The sequence below is a fragment of the Balaenoptera borealis genome (assembly GCF_965194805.1).
Source record: "Balaenoptera borealis genome assembly, chromosome: X".
NCBI classification, from domain to species: domain Eukaryota; kingdom Metazoa; phylum Chordata; class Mammalia; order Artiodactyla; family Balaenopteridae; genus Balaenoptera; species Balaenoptera borealis.
In genome coordinates, this window is record NC_138881.1 from 87,814,171 (window position 1) to 87,837,964 (window position 23,794).

The 23,794-nt window shown below is 39.2% G+C and overlaps 1 protein-coding gene across 12 annotated transcripts in view; it reads left to right on the forward strand.

Annotated features, from left to right (window-relative positions):
* Nucleotides 1-18,349: 18,349 nt before the first annotated feature.
* Nucleotides 18,350-23,794, forward strand: part of ARMCX5 (armadillo repeat containing X-linked 5) — a 135,791-nt gene continuing 130,346 nt past the window's right edge. For 4 of the 12 annotated variants that reach the window (XR_014239570.1, XR_014239571.1, XR_014239572.1 and 1 more), the window contains exons 1-3: nucleotides 18,350-18,667; nucleotides 18,891-18,949; nucleotides 20,938-22,876. Coding sequence is in view for 8 of the 12 variants with exons in the window: in XM_082377249.1 (XP_082233375.1) it covers nucleotides 21,440-22,915 (1,476 nt within the window). In the remaining 4 variants the exon portion in view is untranslated. Of the gene's footprint in view, nucleotides 18,788-18,890; nucleotides 18,950-20,520; nucleotides 20,601-20,937; nucleotides 23,243-23,794 lie in introns of those variants that run through there. The other 8 variants (XM_082377248.1, XM_082377250.1, XM_082377253.1 and 5 more) reach the window with 7 other exon arrangements.

The following is a 23,794-nucleotide window of genomic DNA, read 5'->3' on the forward strand; positions in this document are numbered from 1 at the left end:
GAGTTTTTGTTTTCCCCTGTCCTATGGAAGTCCTGCAATCAAACCCCGCTGGCCTTCAAAGCCAGAATCTCTAGGGACTCCTCCCATTGCCAGACCCCCAGGCTGGGAAGCCTGATGTGGGGCTCAGAACTTTCATTCCTGTGGGATACCATCTCTGATATAACTATTTTCCAGTTTGTGGGTCACCCACAGAGTGGGTATGGATGAAACCCCAGGTGAACAAGTAAGTGAAGTGGAGATAGCCAATCTACTGGGAAAAGAATTCAGAATAATGATAGTGAAGATGATCCAAGATCTCAGAAAATGAATGGAGGCAAGGATCAAGAAGATGCAAGAAATGTTTAACAAAGAACTAGAAGAACTAAAGAACAAACAAACAGAGATGAACAATACAATAACCAAAATGAAAAATACACTAGAAGGAATCAATAGCAGAATAGGTGAGGCAGAAGGACGGATAAGTGACCTGGAAGACAGAATGGTGGAAATCACTGCCACAGAACAGAAAAAAGAAAAAAGAATGAAAAGAAAAGAAGACAGTCTAAGAGACCTCTGGTACAACATTAAATGAACCAATATTCACATTATAGGGGCCCCAGAAGGAGAAGAGAGAGAGAAAGAACCTGAGAAAATATTTGAAGAGAAAATAGCTGAAAATTTCCCTAACATGGGAAAGGAAACAGTCACCCAAGTCCAGGAAGCACAGAGAATGCAAGACAGGATAAACCCAAGGAGGAACATGCTGAGACACACAGTAATCAAACTGACAAATTAGAGACAAAGAAAAAATATTAAAATCAAGAAGGAGAAAGCAACAAATAACATACAAGGGAACTCCCATAAAGATATTAGCTGATTTCTCAGCAGAAACTCTGCAGGCCAGAGGGAGTGGCATGATATATTTAAAATGATGAAAATACTCTACCCAGCAAAGCTCTCATTTAGATTTGACAGAGAAATCAAAAGCTTTACAGACAAGCAAAAGCTAAGAGAATCCAGCACCATGAGACCAGCTATGCAACAAATGCTAAAGGAACTTCTCTAAGTGGAAAAGAAAGGACCACAACTAGACACAAGAAAATTACTAATGGAAAAGCTCACCAGTGAAGGCAAACATACAGTAAAGGTAGGAAATCATCCACACACAAATATGATATCAAAATCAGTAATTGTGAGGAGAGGAGAGCACAAATGCAGGATATTGGGAATGCATTGAAATTAAAAGACCAGTAACTTAAAACAATCTTGTTTATATATAGACTGCTATATCAAAAGTGCCTGGTAACTAGAAACAAAAATCTACAATAGATACACACAGAAAAAGAAAAAGGAATCCAAACACAACACTAAAGGTAGTCATCAAATCACAAGAGGAGAAGAGAATGAAAAAGGAAGGGAAGGAAAAAGACCTACAAAAACAAATCCAAAACAAGTAAAAAATGGCAATAAGAACATACATATCAATAATTACCTTAATTGTAAACGGATAAATGCTCTGACCAAAACATATAGACTGGCTGAATGGATACCAAAACAAGACCCATATATATACTGTCTGTAAGAGACCCACTTCAGATCTAAGGACACATACAGACTGAAAGTGAAGGGATGGAAAAAGGTATTCCATGCAAATGGAAATCAAAAGAAAGCTGGAGTAGCAATACTCATATAAGACAAAATAGATTTAAAATACTATTACAAGAGATAAAGAAGCACACTACATAATGATCAAGGGATCAATCCAAGAAGAAGATGTAACAATTGTAAATATATATGCACCCAACATAGGAGCACCTCAATATATAAGGCAACTACTAACAGTCATAAAGGGAGAAATCGACAGCGATGCAATAATAGTGGAGGACTTTAACACCCCACTTTCATCAACGAACAGATCATCAAGACAGAAAATCAATAAGGAAACACAGGCCTCAAATGACACATTAGACCAGATGGACTTAATTGATATTTATAGAGTATTCCATCCAAAAGCAGCAGAATACACATTCTTCTCATGTGCACATGGAACATTCTCCTGGACTGACCACATGCTGTGCCACAAAAGGAGCTTCAGTAAATTGAAACAACTGAAATCATATCAAGCATCTTTTCCGACCACAACACTAAGAGATTAGAAATAAACTACAAGAAGAAAACTGTAAAAAACACAAACAACGTGGAGGCTAAACAATATGCTACTAAAACCAATGGACCACTGAAGAAATCAAAGAGGAAATCAAAAAATACCTAGAGACAAATGAAAATGAAAGCATGATGATCCAAAACCTATGGGATGCAGCAAAAGCAGTTCTAAGAGGGAAGTTTATAGCAATACAACCTTACCTCAGGAAACAAGAAAAATCTCAAATAAAAAACCTAACCTTACACCTAAAGCAACTAGTGAAAGAAGAACAAACAAAACCTAAGGTTAGTAGAAGGAAAGAAATCATAAAGATCAGAGGAGAAATAAATGAAATAGAAACAAAGAAGACAATAGCAAAGACCAATGAAACCAAAACTGTTTCTTTGAAAAGATAAACAAAATTGATAAACCTTTAGCCAGACGCATCAAGAAAAAAAAGGGTGAGGACTCAAATCAAAAAAACTAGAAATGATAAAGGAGAAGTTACAACTGAAACTACAGAAATACAAAGGATCGTAAGAGACTACTATAAGCAACTATATGCCAATAAAATGGACAACCTGGAAGAAATGGACAAATTCTTAGAATGGTACAATCTCCCACAATACACCAAGAAGAAATAGAAAATACAAACAGATGAATCACAAGTACTGAAATTGAAACTGTGATTTTAAAATTCCCAACAAACAAAAGTCCAGGACCAGATGGCTTCACAGGCAAATTCTATCAAACATTTACAGAAGAGTTAATACCTATCCTCCTGAAACTGTTCCAAAAAATTGAAGAGGAAGGAAAACTCCGAAACTCATTCTATGAGTCCACCATCACGCTGATACAAAAACCGACAAAGATACCACAAAAAAGAAAAATTACAGGCCAATATCACTGATGAACACAGACGCAGAAATACTCAACAAAATACTCTCAATCCGAATCCAACAATAAATTAAAAGGGTCATAGACCATGATTAAGTGGGATTTATCCCAGGGATGCAAGGATATTTCAAAATCCACAGATCAAACAGTGTGATACACCACATCAACAAATTGAAGAATAAAAACCATATGATCATCACAATAGATGCAGAAAAAGCTTTTGACAAAATTCAACACGGATTTATGATAAAAAAAAAAAAACCCCTCCAGAAAGTGGGCATAGAGGGAACCTACCTCAACACAATAAAGGCCATATATAACAAACCTACAGCTAACATCATACTCAATCGTGAAAAGCTGAAAGCATTTCACTAAGATCAGGGATAAGACAAGGATGCCCACTCTCCTCACTTTTATTCAACATAGATTTGGAAGTTCTAGCTATGACAATCAGAGAAGAAAAAGAAAGAAAAGGAATCCAAATTGGAAAAGAAGATAAACTGTCACTGTTTGCAGATGACATGATACTATACATAGAAAATCCTAACGACACCACCAGAAAACTACTAGAGCTCATTAATAAATTTGGTAAAGTCGCAGGTTACAAAATTAATACACAGAAATATGTTGCATTTCTATGCACATTAATGAAAGATCAGAAAGAGAAATTCAAGAAACAATACCATTTACCATCACATCAAAAAGAATAAAATGCCTAGGAATAAACCTACCTAAGGAGACAAAAGACCTGTACTCCAAAAACTATAAGATGCTGATGAAAGAAATTGAAGATGACACAAACAGATGGAAAGATATACCATGTTCTTGGATTGGAAGAATCAATATTGTCAAAATGACTATACTACCTAAGGCAATCTACAGATTCAGTGCAATCCCTATCAAATTACCAATGGTATTTTTCACAGAACTTGAAGAAAAATTCTTAAAATTTGTATGGAGACACGAAAGACCCAGAATAGCCAAAGAAATCTTGAGAAAGAAAGACAGAGCTGGAGGAATCAGGCTCCCTGACTTCAGACTATACTACAAAGCGACAGTCATCAAAACAGTATGGGACTGGCACACAAATAGAAATATAGATCAATGGAACAGGATAGAAAGCCCAGAAATAAACCCACACACTTATGGTCAATTAATCTATGATAAAGAGGCAATACTATACAATGGAGGAAAGACAGTCTGTTTAGTCAATGGTGCTGGGAAAACTGGAGAGCTACATGTAAAAAAAAATGAAATTAGAACACTCTTTAACACCGTACACAAAAATAAACTCATAATGGATTAAAGACCTAAATGTAAGACCAGACATTATAAAACTCTTATAGGAAAACATAGCAGAACACTCTTTGGCATAAATTGCAGCAATATCTTTTCCAATCTGCCTCCCAGAGTAATGGAAATAAAAACAAAAATAAACAAATGGGACCTAATTTAACTCAAAAGCTTTTGCACAGCAAAGGAAACCATAAACAAAACGAAAAGACAACCCACCGAATGGGAGAAATTATTTGCAAAAGATGCGACCAACAAGGGATTAGCCTCCAAAATTTACAAACAGCTCATGAGGCTTAATATCATAATAACAAAGAACCCAATCAAAAAAATGGGCAGAAGACCTAAATAGACATTTCTCTAAAGAAGACATACAGATGGCCAAGAGGCACATGAAAAGATGTTCAACATTGCTTATTATTAGAGAAATGCAAATCAAAACTACAATCAGATATCACCTCACACCAGTCAGAATGGCCATCATCAAAAAATCTATGAACGATAAACGCTGGAGAGGGTGTGGAGAGAAGGGAACCCTCTTACATTGTTGGTGGGAATGTAAATTGGTACAGCCACTGTGGAGGACAGTATGGAGGTTCCTTAAAACACTTAGAGTTACTATATGATCCAGCAATCCCACTCCTGGGCACATATCTGGAAAAGACGAAAACTATAATTCAAAAAGATGCATACGTCTGAATGCTCACTGCAGCGCTGTTTACAATAGCCAACACATGGAAGCAACCTAAATGTCCATCGACAGATGAATGGATAAAGAAGATGTGGTACATATATACAATGGAATATTACTCAGCCATTAAAACGAATGAAATAATGCCATTTGCAGCAACATGGATGGACCTAGAGATTGTCATACTTAGTTGGTGAAGTAAGTCAGACAGAGAAAGACAAACATTGTATGATATCACTTATAGAATCTAAGATAAATGATAAAATGAACTTATTTACAAAGCAGAAACAGACTCTAGACTTAGAGAACGAACTTATGGTTACTAGGGAGGGAGAGTGGGGGGGAAGGATAGTTAGGGAGTTTGGGATTGACATGTACACACTGCTATATTTAAAATGAATAACCAACAAGGACCTATTGTATAGCACAGAGAAGTGTGCTCAATATTATGTAATGACCTAAATGGGAAAAGAATTTGAAAAAGAATAGATACATGTATATGTATCACTGAATCAATTTGCTGTACACCTGAAACTAACACAACATTGTTAATCAACTATACTCCAATATAAAATTAAAAGTTTAAAAAAAAAGATATAGCAAAAAACAATGAACTTGCCATAAGCAATGTCCTTGTTGCTAGCATAACTTCCTTGCCCCGCTCCCTTCAGCACCATCAAAATCAAGATATAGAATATTTCCATTATCTGAAAAAGTTTCCTCATGCCTCTTTGCATTCATACTTCCCCCATTGCACACTCAGAAATGCACTGATCCGTTTTCTATCACTGTAGATGATTTTTGTTTTTTCTAGAATTTTATATAAATGTAATCATATCTTATGTAGTACTTTGTATATGGCTTATTTTTTGGAGTATAATGCTTTTGAGACATTCCGATTCCATGTTGTGGCATGTATTCATTGTTTGTTTCTTTTTTTGATACATAATATTCCATTGAATGTATACACAATGTTTACATTTCTGTTCACATATTGATGAACATTTGGGTAGTGCCTAGTTTTGGTGACTATGAATAAGCTTTCACGTGCAGGTTTTCATGTGAACATAAACTTTTTTTTCTCTTGAGTAGATATCTGGGAGTGATATTGACATATCACTTGCCACATATTATGGCAAGTATATTTTTAACTTTATAAGAAACTGCCCAACTGTTGTCCAAAGTTGTTGTACCGATTTTCATTCCCATCAGAAATGTATGGTAGTATTGTCAGCCTTTTTAAATTTAGCAGTTATAGGGAATTCATACAAGTTTTGCATTTTAGTTTTAATTTGCATTTTCAGGATGATTAATAATGTTGAACATTTCTTTACATGCTCATTGGTCACTTGTATCTCCACTTGTGATAAATTCATTCGAGTTGTTTGTTCATTTGATATTTTTATATTTCATTTTGAACTTTATATTAGATTGGATTTTTATAGGATTTTAAAATATTTTTTATTTGATTTTATATTGGGCCATCTGTCTTTATATTATTGAGTTGTAAGTTTTCTTTTTATAGACTCCTTTTGCAAGTCCTTTGTTAGAATCTCCAGCAAGTCTTTTTATTATCTTGGTGTTTTTTTTCTAAGAACAAAACTTTTTAAGATGTCTAATTTAATTTTTATTCTCTTATGGTTCATGCCTTTTTGTCCTAAGAAATCTTTTGTCTACCTCAAAGGTACAAAAAATTTCTCCTATGTTGTTTTGTAGATGCTTTATAGTTTGAGTTGTTATGTTTAGGTCTATGATAAATTTCAAGTTAATTTTTGTGCAGTATGTGAGTTAAGAATCTAGGTTCATTTTTTTCCCCAAAATGGACATCAAGTAGTATCAGCACCATTTGTTGGAAGGACTATCAATTCCCTTGATATCTCAAAGTATTTGAGTACTTTTTCAAAAATCAATTGACCACTTATATGTGGGTCTATTTTGAGCCTCTATTCTGCTTCATTAATCTAAATGTATGTCCTTTAACCAATGCCTCACTTGTAGCTTGAAATCAGTAGTGTAACTCTTCCAACATTGTTTTTCCTTTTTGAAATTTTTATTGCTATTCCAGTCCTTTGAATTTCTAACTAAATTTGAGAATCTGGTTGTCTATTTCTATGAAAAATATATCTAATAAGAAACTTGGATTCAGAATATATAAAGAATTCTTAAACTCAACACCAAGAGACAAAAAAATCTAATTAAAAATGGACAAAGGACTTGAATAGGCACTTCTCCAAATAAGATATATAAATGAACAATAAGCATATCAAAAGATGATCAACACCAGTAAACATTAGGGAAATGCAAATTAGAAACAACAATAAGACTCCACTCTATACCCCATAGGACGGCTATATTAAAAAACAAAACCCACAGAACATAAGTGTTGGAAGTGTTGGAGAAGATGTGGAGAAACCCTTCTGTATTGCTGCTAAGAATGCAAAAATGGTTCAGCCACTGTGGAAAACAGCATGGTGGTTCCTCAAAAAAATTAAACATAGAATTGACATATGACCCAGCAATTCTACTCCTAGGTATATGCCCAAAAGAATTGAAAGTAGGGACTCAGACAGATACCTGTACACCAATGTTCACAATAGCTAAAATGTGGAGACAACCCAAATATCTATTGACAGATGAATGGATAAACAAAATATGGTACATATTGAATACATGCAGTGGAATAATACTTAGCCATAAAAAGAAATGAAATTCTGATACATACTACAACATGGATGAACCTTGAAAACATTATACTAAGTGGAGGAAGTAAGTAACAAAGGACCACATACTGTATGATTCCATCTATATGAAACAACCAGAATATGAAAATCCATACATATAGAAAGTAGATTAGTGTTTGGCAAGGGCTAGGGCAAAGGGGAAATGGGGCATGACTTCTTACTGGATATGGGGTCTCCTTTTGGGGTGATGAGAATGTTCTGGAACTAGATATTGGTGATGGTTGTACAAAATTTTATTGTACTAAATGCCACTGAGCTGTACACTTTAAACAGGTTAAAGGGGTGAATTTTATGCTATGTGACTTTTTCCACAATAAAAATATAGCTAAAACATGGATGAATCTTGAAGACATTCTGCTAAGTAAAAAAAGACACTTATATGAAATAGGCAGAATAGGTAAGCAACAGGAAAAGAAAACAGATTAGTGGTTGCCAGGGGCCGTGTGGAGGCAGAATGGGAGTGAGGGCTTAATAGTACAGGATTTCTGAATAATTTGTGAAACTAGATAATGATGATGATTATACAACCATGTGGATGTACTTAATGCAACTGGATTGCACACTTTAAAATGGTTAAAATGGTAAATTTTATGCTGTCTGTATTTTACCATAATTTTAAAAAATCCACAGTGGAGTCCTTTAAAAGTAATACTGACTTCATCATGAATATAATATACTTACTGTAGAAATGTAGAAAATACAGAATAGTATAAACCATAGGGAAAGAAACCTCACATAAACCAGATCATAAGTGCAATCACTACTGCTGATTTTTGCTTTTCTATGCACATATCTTTTAATTATATAATATGTTCTGGATAAAATCAATTTTGAAAATATATTCTTTTACTTGATATCATTTCATAAGAATTCTTCCTATGTCATTAAAATATACCTAAATATTTTTTGAAAGTCAAATGGCAAAATACTAAAAATAAACAAATAGAAAAATCAATGAAGCAAGAAGTGGCAGGAGCAGAAGATTTTGGAGGAAGAGGGGTCAAGAGAGTGTGTTTTTAAAATAGGAGAAATAAGGACCCTGCACTGGGAGGCCAAGGAAAGGAGTTGCTGATTGTTGGAGGTTCTTTTGGTCATTGTGGGTTTTCACAAATCCATTATGATGCTGAGAAGATTAAACCGTGTGGCTGACAAGGTCTTGGTGCTCCGGCCGGATGTCAGGCCTGAGCCTCTGAGGTGGGAGAGCCGAGTTCAGGACATTGGACCACCAGAGACCTCCCAGCCCCACATAATATCAATTGGCAAGAGCTCTCCCAGACATCTCCGTCTCAGTGCTGAGACCCAGCGCAACTCAACGGCCAGCAAGCTACAGTGCTGGACACCCCATGCCAAAGAACTAGCAAGACAGGAACACAACCACACCCCTTAGAAGAGAGGCAGCCTAAAATCATAGTAAGTTCACAGACACCCCAAAACACACCACCAGACGGGGTCCTGCCCACCAGAAAGACAAGATCCAGCCTCATCCACCAGAACACAGGCACCATTCCCTCCACCAGGAAGCCTACAAAACCCACGGAACCAACCCTAGCCACTGGGGGCAGACACAAAAAACAATGGGAACTACGAACCTGCAGCCTGTGCAAAGAAGACGCCAAACACAGTAGGTTAAGGAAAATGAGAAGACAGAGAAATACACAGCAGAAGAAGGAGCAAGGTAAAAACCCACCAGACCAAACAAATGAAGATGAAACAGGCAGTCACCCTGAAAAAGAATTCAGAGTAATGATCGCAAACATGATCCAAAACCTTCGAAATAGAATGGAGAAAATACAACAAAGGTTTAACAAGGACCTAAAAGAACTAAAGAGCAAACAAACAATGAGGACCAACAAAATAAATGAAATTAAAAATTCTCTAGAAGGAATCAATAGTAGAATAACTGAGGCAGAAGAAAGGATAAGACCTGGAAGATAAAATAATGGAAGTAAATACCACAGAGCAGAATAAAGAAAAACGGATGAAAAGAACTGAGGACAGTCTCAGAGAATTCTGGGACAACATTAAACGCACCAACATTAGAATCATAGGGGTCCTAGAAGAAGAAGAGAAAAAGAAAGGGACTGAGAAAACATTTGAAGAGATTATAGTTGAAAATTTCCCCAATATGGGAAAGGAAATAGTCTGTCAAGTCCAGGTAGCGCAGAGAGTCCCATACAGGATAAATTCAAGGAGAAACACGCCAAGACACATATTAATCAAACTATCAAAAATTAAATACAAATAAAAATATTAAAAGCAGCAAGGGAAAAGCAACAAATAACATACAAGGGAATCCCCATAGGGTTAACAACTGAACTTTCACCAGAAACTCTGCAAGCCAGAAGGGTGTAGCAGGACATATTTAAAGTGATGAAGGGGACAAACCTACAACCAAGATTACTCCACCCAGCAAGGATCTCATTCACATTCAAAGGAGAAATTGAAACCTTGACAGACAAGCAACAGCTAAGAGAATTCAGCACCACCAAACCAGCTTTACAACAAATGCTAAAGGAACTTATGCTAAAGGAACTTATCTAGGCAGGAAACACAAGAGAAGGAAAAGAACTACAATATGAAACACAAAACAATTAAGAAAATGGTAATAAGAACACACATATGGAAAATTACCTTAAATGTAAATGGATTAAATGCTCCAACCAAAAGACATAGACTGGCTGAATGGATACGAAAACAAGACCTGTATATATACTGTCTACAAGAGGCCCACTCCAGACCTAGGGACACATACAGACTAAAAGTGAGGGGATGGAAAAAGATATTCCATGCAAATGGAAATCAAAAGAAAGCTGGAAGAGGAATACTAATATCAGACAAGATATACTTTAAAATATAGACTATTACAAGAGACAAAGAAGGACACTACATAATGATCAAGGGATCAATCCAAGAAGAAGATGTAACAACTGTAAATATTCATGCACCCAACAAAGGAGCAGCTCAAAACATAAGACAAATGTTAACAGCCATAAAAGGGGAAATCGACAGTAACACAATCATAGTAGGGGACTTTAACATCCCACTTTCATCAATGGACAGATCATCCAAAATGAAAATAAATGAGGAAACACAAGCTTTAAATGATACAATAAACAATATGGACTTAATTGATATTTAAAGCACATTCCATCCAAAAACAACAGAATACACTTTCTTCTCAAGTGCTCATGGAACATTCTCCAGGATAGATCATATCGTGGATCACAAATCAAGCCTTAGTCAATTTAAGAAAATTGAATCAGTATAGAGTATCTTTTCCAACCACAGTGCTATGAGACTAGATATCAATTACAGGAAAAATTCTGTAAAAAATACAAACAAATGGAGGCTAAAAAATACACTACTAAATAACCAAGAGATCACTGAAGAAATCAAAGAGGAAATCAAAAAATACCTAGAAACATATGACAATGAAAACATGATGACCCAAAACCTATGGGATGCAGCAAAAGAAGTTCTAAGAGGGAAGTATATAGCGATACAACCCTACCTCAAGAAACGAGAATCATAACAAATAAACAACCTAACCTTACACTTAAAGCAAGTAGAGAAAGAAGAACAGAAAAACCCCAAAGTTAGTAGAAGGAAAGAAATCATAAAGATCAGTTCAGAAATAAATGAAAAAGAAATGAAGAAAACAATAGCAAAGATCAATAAAACTAAAAGCTGGTTCTTTGAGAAGATAAACGAAATTGATAAATCATTAGCCAGACTCATTGAGAAAAAAAGGGAGAAGACTCAAACTAATAGAATTAGAAATGAAAAAGGAGAAGTAACAACTGATACTGCAGAAATTCAAATGATCATGAGAGATTACTACAAGCAACTATATGCCAATAAATTGGACAACCTGGAAGAAATGGACACATTCTTAGAGATGCACAACCTTCCGAGACTGAACCAGGGAGAAATAGAAAATATGAACAGACCAATCACAGGCACTGAAATTGAAACTGTGATTAAAAATCTTCCAACAAACAAAAGTCCAGGACCAGATGGCTTCACAGGCCAATTCTACCAAACACTTAGAGAAGAGCTAACACCTATCCTTCTCAAACTCTTCCAAAATATAGCAGAGGGAGGAACACTCCCAAACTCATTCTATGAGGTCACAATCACCCTGATAACAAAAATAGGCATAGATGTCACACACAAATAAAACTACAGGCCAATACCACTGATGAACATAGATGCAAAAATCCTCAACAAAATACTAGGAAACAGGGGCTTCCCTGGTGGCGCAGTGGTTGAGAGTCTGCTTGCCAGTGCAGGGGACATGAGTTCGAGCCCTGGTCTGGGAGGATCCCACATGCCGCGGAGCGGCTGGGCCCATGAGCCACAACTACTGAGCCTGCACGTCTGGAGCTTGTGCTCCGCAACGGGAGAGGCCGCGACGGTGAGAGGCCCGTGCACCACGATGAAGAGTGGCCCCCGCTCACTGCAACTGGAGAAAGCCCTTCCACAGAAACGAAGACCCAACACAGCCAAATATAAATAAATAAATTAATTAATTAATAATCTTCTTTAAAAAAAGAAATACTAGGAAACAGAATCCAACAGCACATTAAAAGGATCATACACCATGATCAAGTGGGGTTTAACCCAGGAATGCAAGTATTCTTCAATATACACACATCGATCAATGTGATACACCATATTAACAAATTGAAGGATAAAATTCATATGATCATTTCAATAGACGCAGAAAAAGCTTATGACAAAATTCAACACCCATTTATGATAAAAATTCTCCAGAAAGTAGGCATAGAGGGAACGTATCTCAACATAATAAAGCCATATATGACAAACCCACAGCCCACATTGTTCTCAATGGTGAAAAACTGAAACCATTTCCACTAACATCAGGAACAAGACAAGGTTGCCCACTCTCACCACTATTATTCAACATAGTTTTGGAAGTTTTAGCCACAGCAATCACAGAAGAGAAAGAAATAAAAGGAATCCAAATCGGAAAACAAGAAGTAAAACTGTCATTGTTTACAGATGACATGATACTATACATAGAGAATCCTAAAGATGCCACCAGAAAACTACTAGAGCTAATCAATGAATTTGTTAAAGTAGCAGGATACAAAATTAATGCACAGAAATCTCTTGCATTCCTATACACTAATGATGAAAAATCTGAAAGAGAAATTAAGGAGACACTCCCATTTACCATGGCAACAAAAAGAGTAAAATATCTAGGAATAAACCTACCTAAGGAGGCAAAAGACCTGTATGCAGAAAACTGTAAGACACTGATGAAAGAAATTAAAGGTGATACAAACAGATGGAGAGATATACCATGTTCTTGGATTGGAAGAATCCACACTGTGAGAATGACTATACTACCCAAAGCAATCTACAGATTCAATGCAATCCCTATCAAACTACCACTGGCATTTTTCACAGAACTAGAACAAAAAATTTCCCAATTTGTAGGGAAACACAAAAGACCCCGAATAGCCAAAGCAATCTTGATCAAGAAAAATGGAGCTGGAGGAATCAGGCTCCCTGACTTCAGACTATACTACAAAGCTACAGTAATCAAGACAGTATGGTACTGGCACAAAAACAGAAATATAGATCAATGGAACAGGATAGAAAGCCCAGAGGTAAACTCATGAACATATGGTCACCTTATCTTTGATAAAGGAGGAAAGAATATACAATGGAGAAAATACAGCCTCTTCAACAAGTGGTGCTGGGAAAACTGGAAAGCTACATGTAAAAGAATGAAATTAGAACATTCTCTAACACCATACAGAAAAATAAACTCAAAATGGATTAAAGACCTAAATGTAAGGCCAGACACTATCAAACTCTTAGTGGAAAACATAGGCAGAACACTCTATTACAGAAATCACAGCAAGATCCTTTTTGACCCACCTCCTAGAGAAATGGAGATTAAAACAAAAATAAAGAAATGGGACCTAATGACACTTAAAAGCTTTTACGCAGCAAAGGAAACCATAATCAAGATGAAAAGACAACCCTCAGAATGGGCGAAAATATTTGCAAACAAAGCAACTGACAAAGGATTAATCTCCAAAATTTACAAGCAGCTCATGCAGCTCAGTATCAAAAAAACAAACAACCCAATCCAAAAATGGGCAGAAGACCTATATAGACATTTCTCCAATGAAGCTATACAGATTGCTAATAAACACATGAACGAATGCTCAACATCACTAATCATTAGAGAAATGCAAATCAAAACTACAATGAGCTATGACCTCACACTGGTCAGAATGGCCATCATCAAAAAATCTACAAACAATAAATACTGGAGAGGGTATGGAGAAAAGGGAACCCTCTTGCACTTTTGATGGGAATGTAAATTGATACAGCCACAATGGAGAACAGTATGGAGGTTCCTTAAAAAAATAAAAATAGACCTACCATGTGACCCAGCAATCCCACTACTGGGCATATATCCTGAGAAATCCATAATTGAAAATGAGTCATGTAGTACAATGTTCATTGCAGCACTATTTACAATAGGCAGGACATGGAAGCAATCTAAGTGTCCATCAACAGATGAATGGATAAAGAAGATGTGACACATATGTACAATGGAATATTACTCAGCCATAAAAAGAAATGAAATTGAGGTAATTGTAGTGAGGTGGATGGATCTAGAGTCTGTCATACAGAGTGAAGTAAGTCAGAAAGAGAAAAACAAATACCGTATTCTGACACATATATATGGAATCTAAAAAAAAAAACAAAAGGTTCTGAAGAACCCAGCAACAGGACAGGAATAAAGACACAGACGTAGAGAATGGACTTAAGGACACAGGGAGGGGGAAGCGTAAACTGGGATGAAGTGAGAGAGTATATACACTACCAAATGTAAAATAGGTAGCTAGTTGGAAGCAGCTGCATTGCACAGGGCGATCAGCTCGGTGCTTTATGACCACCTAGAAGGGAGGGATTGGGAGGGTGGAACGGAGACGCAAGAGGGAGGGTATATGGGGATATATGTATACATATAGCTGATTCACTTTGTTATACAGCAGAAACTAACACACCATTGTAAAGCAATTATACTCCAATAAAGATGTTAAAAAATGATAAAAAAATACTAAATAAATAAAATAAGAGAAATAATAGCGTGTTTTATGCTGCTGGAAAGATAACTGATTACAGTGAAATAAACATAATGAAATCATTTTTGGTGAAGATATATGTGTATATTTGTGTATGCATGTGTATGTGTGTGTCTGTATAGACACAGACTGCCACTGATATAAGTCTGGAAAGATATATACCAAAATGTTAGCAGTATTTATCAGTGTTAGGATATGCAATACCTTTCCTAAAAGTTTTTCTTATAATTACCAATTTTTCTACTGTGAGCATATATAACTTAGGTAATAAAAAATAAGTTAAAGGATAGGGAAAATAGACATTCCCAGAAATTTCAATTAAACAAATTGCAATAGGACTTCCCTGGTGGCACAGTGGTTAAGAATCTGCCTGCCAATGCAGGGGACATGGGTTCGAGCCCTGGTCTGGGAAGATCCCACATGCCGCGGAGCAACTAAGCCCGTGTGCCACAACTACTGAGCCTGTGTACCACAACTACTGAAGCCCACATGCCTAGAGCCTGTGCTCCACAACAAGAGAAGCCACCACAATGAGAAGCCTGCACACTGCAATGAAGAGTAGCCCCTGCTCGCCGCAACTAGAGAAAGCCCGTGCACAGCAATGAAGACCCAATGCAGCCATAAATAAATAAATTAATTAATTTAAAAAATTGCAATAGAAAAGTTAAATGAGTTTCAGAACAAAGGACATTTCTAAAGCAGCATATGAATTCAGTTAAGAGTATAATCATGAGAACTATCTCACCATTCTTTGTTTCCTCCAATGGAAGGACCAAAATCTGGGACCACCCTAAAACAAAAAAGGTGCCTAAAAAATAGAAAGCTTATCTTCCATAATCATTATTTTCAATGGCTACCCTTTCTGCTCTTTGGATATTTTCTAAGTATCAAGAGTGCTGTTTCACGTCACACTTCTATATGGATCCAGATACAGTCTCCTCGATGGAAAGCAAAATTATCTTTAATAGTAGTAATAGTGTCCATACAACATTTATTATGGACTTACCCTGTAAAACAGATTGTGAATCTCACAGGAGAAATGTGTAGTTAAGGGCCTCTTGGAAGTTTGTCCTTCAAATCTGGAGGATAAACCATCTACCCTCGTTAATGCCATTTCAGAATTGGAAACATTTCTAAGACAACCAGTGGGCCTTTCTCACTGTCTTTTACTAACATGGTGGCCTGGTTTAGAATCTAAGCGTGTAAGTCTGAGGATTTGGAGCATTTCTAAGAATATGTGGTGTGTTTTAAATATCCTCTGATTATAAGGCATATTTTATTTAAGTTAAAATTTATTTTTGAATAGTTATTATAAATATGAGGTTAGAAATTCGAAAAGCACACACAAAAGTTCATACAAGTAAGCCTCCAAGTCTCTTTCACATCTTTGTCTATCAATAGGTTACCCTCCAAAAGAGGCAAGCCACTAACAATGTATAAGGATGCCAGTTTTCCCACCTTTTCTCCAATCCAATTTGTTTCCAAACTTCTTGTTCTTTGCCAATATGATTGATGAGAAACTATATATCATTGTAATTATAATTTGCACTTCTGTTATTATCAGTGAGATGAAACATTTTCTCATATATTTAAGAAACGTTGATTTGTCTTTTTTATGAACAATCTGTTCATATATTTGCTTATTTTTCTACTGGGTTGTTGGTCACTGGTCTTTTCTTTATGATTTCATAGGGGTTTGCTATATATTAAGGAGCTTAGTAAGGCATAGTTTCAAGCATGAAAAGAAGACAGAAAAGGAAAAAAAAAGCTATCAAATCTAAATTACGTGTATCCTCCCAAATGTTCATTGCAAAATGTAATATTAAGATTCTCCAGGTTTCTTTCCAAAATGTATTTTTTAAAAAATCTTTGCTTCCTTCCTACATTGAAAATTATACACAGAGCATCTCCCATGTGGCAGACACTAGGCTAAGCCTTGGGGTTACAGACATCAAAGGCAAAGATAAACCTAGAGATAGGCCTTGATCTGCAAACAGTAGAAGGTGCCATGGAATTTTCATGACTCAATGGCCCCTCACTTTTTTCAACTTGGAATGGAAAATCAAAAAAAATTTATATGTTCAGGGAGAATGAGCATATGCATTCATTAGGCAGGATGTAGTGGTGAGAGAAGTCAGGAGAGCAGCTAGGATCTCCCTTGAGAAGTGCATGGGTAGTGTCCCTTTTTCCTTACAGAGGACAGTGAAGAGGAGCCAGGTGAGGCCCTACCTGGTGCCTGACACCTGGCTGTGGGGTGAGACAGGGAGGGTTGTCTGAGCCGGTGCGGGTTCTGACAGGGAAAGACCCTCTTTCCTGGGCAACTGTGGGGACGGCGAAATGGCAAAGTGTGCTACCGTGCTACCACTGCGACTGAGAAAATGGCAGTGTGGCAGAAAGAATGACGACACTGGCACAGACAGGTGGTTTGTTTCCTCAGGCCAGAGGTCTATCTAGGGCTGCCGTCCCTTAGAAGAGGGGCAGTGGCTCGGCCTCCACGGGCGCCGCCTGCCACCTTCCTCCCGTCCGTGGTCCCAGGAACAGTGAAAGCAGAACTGGGGAGGGCTGCCCAGAACCTCGGGGGTGGTCTGGCCTCAAATCGCCTCTCCTCTCCCAGCCTCCTTTTCTGATATTTCCTCTACCTCATCTGACTTTTTGTGCAGGCAATATGGTGGGTCAGGCGTAAAAAGGGCCCCGCAACGAGATAGTTAGGCATTTAATCCCTTCTCACTTTAGTGCTGCTTTCTTAACTCTCTTCTACTTCATCTTCCATTTTAGGTGACAAATAAGGAAACCCTGCGGTGGGGTTGTGGGGTGGGAGGTGGCTCAAGAGTACAAAGATATTTGAGATTCATCCTCTTCCATGAGTACAGAGTTGTTTTCCACATACCCATGCTCAGGCTCCTGCATGTTTAGGTGCAGAAAATATCGTGGGCGTCAGGGGGGGAGGCAGGGCATAAGAATGCCTTATGTACACACCGGGGTAGTTTGGTATTAATAGGCTTCTCTCCGTCCATCTGTGCTTTCCCTATATTCTCATCCCACCTTACCTTCGACTATTTCTGTGCAAGAAATACGGTAGGCAATAAGGGCGAGAAACTTAGAGAAGAACAAGAAAAGACTAAGGTGTTTGATATTGATCAGCAAGTCGGACTAGAGCAGCTTTCCAGACGCCCCGCCCCGCCCCTGCCCTTTAGTTCAAAAGGCTGATTGCTGAGAAGGGCGCTTTGAAGGGGCTTCTCTCATAAAGGGGACGCATAGTTTTTGGAATAGATCAGAATTCACCTTCCTCTTTCAGTCTTGAGCCTCTTTCCTGACCTTCTTACCTCGGCCCCCTCCCCCAACCCACCCACTACGGCGGGCCGCAGGCTTTGGAGAAGGGAATTTGTAACAACTATATTTTGGTATCCGTCCGCCTTATCGGGCCGAAGCGGATTCACTGATGCCACCTCCCGAAACCCGTATACATTTCAGTTCAGGGGAATAGATTGTAGGTTTGGGGTGGAGGAGCTCCCTAACAGAGGGGAACTAATACCGAGACCCTTTGGTTTAGTCGGCTTCTCTCCGTCCAGCGCTGCTTTCTAAAAATCCAGACCCCGCCCCTGCCCACTCCAGTACCGAAACGGCCAGGGTAGGCGGGACGGAGCTCGCCGACAGAGAAAGTGGCGCTATGCAAGGCCTGGTATCACTCCGCTTCGGTGAGGCCGAGTCGCCTTCAACTCCCCTTTGCTGCTCCCGCTGTCGGTTTTGGTTCTGGGGACGTGGAGAGACAAAGTCTGCGGAGGAAAAGGTAGCTGTTAAAAGAATCACTAGGAGCGGGTCCCTGAGGAGTCCTGGGGGCGGTAAGGAGAAGGAAATTCCAGAAAGTTACAGTCGTTTGCCAGTTACGGCCCTTCATCTGATAAAGCAGGTATCTCGTCGTGAATCCGCCGTGCCGGGCCAAACCCCAAACATAGTCGCCGCCATTGTCTCGTGTCCTTGTATCCGTCTGACTGTCCGTCCCTCTTTCTTAGGGCTCGGCAACCCTCGAGGCAAGGAAATGAAAAAACTGCTTCTCATCCAAGCAGAGCAGGTCAGTGAGAAGGCGGGCATTGCTTGGGAGTGTGGATATGGGTGTCAGAGATGAACGTGGGAAATGTGACTTGGTCATGGGGCGCGGGTGGTGAGAGGGAGAGAGGGACAGGGGTCATTTGAGCGGCACGCAGTGATAAATTAAAATGATCTGCCTCTTGCTAGCTTGATTTCCAGACACTGCCCTCCCCCCACCCACCATGTTTGGGGAGGGAAAGGAGTGTAGTAGCGGCTTCTAGCGGAGAAATGATGGATTACATTAATAGGAGGAGGGGCTGCTGCTTGCTGTCTGTGAGAGCAGTGGTCTGGGGAGCCCTGGGAGGGAAAGAGTGTAAAAAGCGGTTGTAAGTGTTTGATAATCAAGGCCCTGGATTAGAAAAGGGTCTCCTGTCCTGGTTACTAGGCTAACTATTAATAACCAAGTCTCTCCCACTGTCTTTTCATTGGGTCGTTGAGTATGTATCATGCGTTTATATGTGTAGGTCTGTTTCTGCATTTGCGGTACTCTATGTTTCTGTAAAGACCGGTAGGGGGCAGTGAACCTCAAAGGGTATAAGAAAAAGAAAATTGGCTTAATTTCTGTAGAGAGGTCAGTGCTTGGATGTGGTAGATGGCTAAGACTAGAGCAGGTAGGGATCTTGGGGAAATTCCAGATCTCCTTTCTGCCAGCTTTCCAAACAGCCCTCCCTTATTCCCGTTGTGTTGAAGAAAATGATAGGCTTTGGGGAGAAAAAGGAAACACAAGAACTTAGATGAAATTTGGAAATCATACTTTTCATTGATTTCGAAGCCAATTTCCATGGTTTGAGCATTCCATCCCTACTAACACCACCACTATCTTGCAGCGATTTTTGAGTTGTCTCTGCAGGGGAATTGTCAGACTTTGAGAATGGAGCAGAGGAGCTTGGAGATTTGGGGGAGGGGAGGAAGAAAGAGAGAAATTTTTGGCAATCAGGTACTTGTATCCAGAAAGGATCAGTGTCCTATGTGCTGATCTCTACCAAGGGCTCGGTCTCCATTGTCTCTATTTATTTATTTATCTCTGCATTTGTGAATCTTTGCGTGTAGGTCTGTCCTTAGGTCTGTGGAACTCTCAGTTGTTGTGAAGGCTTGTAAATGGTAACCCAACTTGAAGCTAGGAAATAATGAAGAAGAGAAATGTGTCCTATATCTGTTTGGATTGGTGTGAGGGTAGAGTGATTGAGACTAGAGAATTCTATCTCTTCTGTTTTGCCAGTTTACTAACCCGTTTGGTCCCCTGCTGAATTAGTTGGGAGCCTTCCTAAGCTTTGGGGGTATAGAAGGGTAATACCTGCTTTTATTACTTCCCACTTGGTTTTACTATTCTTATACTTCACCCCAGCCCATTTTTGAAACAGGGAAATGCCAGGGCAGTCACTGAAGAGGAAAATGGTGGGAAACAGGGAGGAGGAGCAGTCCTGAAGCAGGCAATGGGGGAAGGGACCAGAAGGAGGGAAACACTAGACAAACTACATATATAGGGACCAGGGACCAAGGTCAGTCTACTAAGAGATCAGTTTCCAATCCTCCTGTTTGTTTATTTGTCCATAGATCTGCCTTTAGGTCTGCTGTAGGGCTTGTCATCATTGGAAGCAAGGAAAGGAGGAGAAAATTACTCCAGATCAGAGAAGGTTAGTGTATGTGGAGACTTCCTCAGTAGACCTGTAGGATGAAGTAGTGGAGATGTGCTTGGGTGCAGTAGGGGTAGAGAGCCAGTCTAGGGATTCTTCAGTCTCTCTCACTCCCATTCAGCTTTTCCACTCTCCATACTCTTGATTTGTGTCTGGAAAAAAGATCGGTTGCAACTGCAGTAGTAGGGAGCATGAAATGAAGGGAGAAGGAGTTTGCTAATTATCTGCCTTTTACACTTAGCACTGAATTTTCATACTTTCCTGTCTCTCTGTGCTAATCAACATGAGCAAAAAGTTGGAAAAGACTCAAAGCCCCATTTCCTTCCTCCACCCCTAGGTCCAACTTCAGTGGCAGATCTGGTGGCCTTGGAGTGGCTGAAGACCACCACCCTCCACAGGGCTGCGCTCAGGCACACAGCCATCCTTCCCTTCCCTGAGTGAGCTTCCTCTGCACGTTGTTTATATCACTGGCAGAGCCTATAGTTGGAAAGGGGGCTGAGTGACAACTGGACTTTGTATGAAAACACCAACCTGGGAGAGACCTTCAGTCAAGGCTGAGACGGGGGTGGGGATACATAACTTGGCCTTGCCTTTAACTTGGATCATGACTGGCTTCGAGGCTAAGGCAAGGGCAGAGGAGGGGCTGGAGCTGGCCTGAAAGCTGGAATCAGTGGCCCTGCCAACACTAGAGCCAAGGCTAAGATCCAAGCCAAGGCAGTGGCTGAGGCAGAATTGGAAACAGGACCAGTGACCCAGGCCAAGCCTGGGGATGGAGCAGTGGCCAGGACACAGGCAGTGACCTACGCTGAGGCCGTGCCTTGAAAAGGGAAGTGAGCAAGATGGAAGCTAAAACTAAGACTAGAGTTGTGGCTGAGACTAAGGCAGACCCCCCTACAGAACCTGGTATAGTGTCCCAAACCAAGTCAAAGGCCATGCCTATGTCCAGGGTCAGTGCTGTGACCAAGTATGAAGTCAAGGCTGGTGCTGGAAGTGAAGCCAATATCAGGTCCTTTGCCAAGGCTGATGATAAAGACAATATTGGGTCCAGGTCCCAGAGAAGGAGAGAGGCCAGCATCAAGTTGAGGGTGGGGGACAGAGCTGGTATTGTAATCGAGTCCAGTGATGAGGCTGAAGAAAATGTCTGCTCTTGGTTTTGGACTGGAGAAGAGCCTAGTGTAGGATCCTGGTTCTGGCCTGAAGAAGAGACCCCTTTTCAAGTGTATAAGCCTCCACGTAAGATCCAGGAAAAGCCCAAGCCCACACCCAAACCCAAACCCGAACTTACTATAAAGCAAAAAGCGGCAGCATGGTCAAGGGCCAGGTTTTGTGTCCTAGTCCCAGTAGAGGGAGGGGAACGATCCTTGCCTCCAGAAGGGAACTGGACTCTGGTTGAGACCTTGATTGAAACTCCTCTTGGGATTCGGCCTCTGACCAAGATCCCACCCTATAATGGGCCTTACTTCCAGACCTTAGCTGAGCTCAAAAAACAGGTTAAGTATAGGGAAAAGTATGGGCCCAATCCAAAAGCCTGCCGCTGCAAATCACGTGTTTTTAGTTTAGAGCCTAAAGAATTTGATAAACTCGTTGGCCTACTTAAGTTAACTAGGGATCCTTTCATTCATGAAATAGCTACAATGATAATGGGTATCAGTCCTGCTTATCCATTTACCCAAGATATAATTCATGATGTAGGTATTACTGTTATGATTGAAAACTTGGTCAATAATCCCAATGTTAAAGAACACCCTAGAACTTTAAATATGGTGGATGACAACTCTGAGTCTTCTGGAGGACCAAAAACAGGAGAGTCATATGTAAACCAAGTTTGTAAGGACATAATCTCTTATACTTTGAACTCCCCTGAGCAACTGGCTGGACTAAAATTATTAGTGCAGCTGAGTGTAAAATTTGAGGACCACCATATGATTGTCAATTACATTCCAGGTTTCCTCACCTTGTTAAACAAGGGAAGTGGCAAAACCAAGTTTTATGTTTTAAAAGTGTTTTCGCGCTTGTCTAAAAATCAAGCCAATACAAGAGAACTGATCAGTGCCAAAGTACTGTCATCATTGGTTGCGCCCTTTAACAAAAATGAGTCAAAGGCCAATATTCTTAATATCATTGAAATATTTGAGAATATAAATTTCCAATTCAAAAAGAAGGTGAAGCTATTTACCAAGGAAGAGTTCACTAAATCTGAACTTATTTCCATATTCCAGGAAGCAAAAGAGTTTGGTCAGAAACTACAAGACTTAGCAGAGCACAGTGATCCTGAGGTGAGAGATAAAGTTATACGATTAATACTCAAACTCTAAATAGTCGTATATTCTCACAAAGCCTTGAATAATTTTTTGGTGTTGTAATATGAAATGAATGCATATTATAAGTTCAATATTTATGCCATCTGTGCTGATTGAAGGAGCCAGTTTTATGGATACCAAATGATCTTGAGAGCTTGAATGTTTGTTGATTTTTATTGTGCTATATAAATTGAGATATTTTTAGTACTTCTGCAATATGACCTAATAATGAACTTATTCATCCTGAGTAAGCTATACTTCTGTGCTTTATATTGACATAAGTGTATTCATTTAATACTTCATTTACGTGTAAATAAAGTTGCATGCTAAAACTGGTGAAAACATTGTCCTAGTTCTTCAGTTGAAGTCTAGTCAGAGGGATAAAGCACAAGTAACAGAATAGTAAAGAGCACTGTCTGTGTCTGTAGTGGGGTACAAACAAAACAAGTTTACATTGAAAGATCACTTAGTTTCAGCATGTTCAAAGAGTAGAATCACTCTTTACACAAGAAGACAGGACTGTGCTACTGGCTGACATCTGGGCAGACCTGGAGAAAGGAGTGAAGACATAGACTTAGCAGTAAAGGAACACAGATGCTTTCATTCCAGTCTGAGTCCCAGAACTTGTGCTCAGCCTTTCACATAAGATGTCTCATCAGGATATCTTGAAGCTTTTTAACCTCCAAGAAAATTCCTGGTTCTCATTCCCATTTAGCAAAGCCATGGAAGTGTGGTTCTAAAAGGACCTAGTCCCACTGTGCCCTCAACATCCAGGTGCCCCATCTTGGGGTACCGAGTTTACTGCTTCATCTGAGGCTCCCTCCCCCTGTATTCCTGGGTCTCAGAGGAGGGCCTTTCTAGGGTCTAACTACAAAAATTGCTTCATGGAAAATC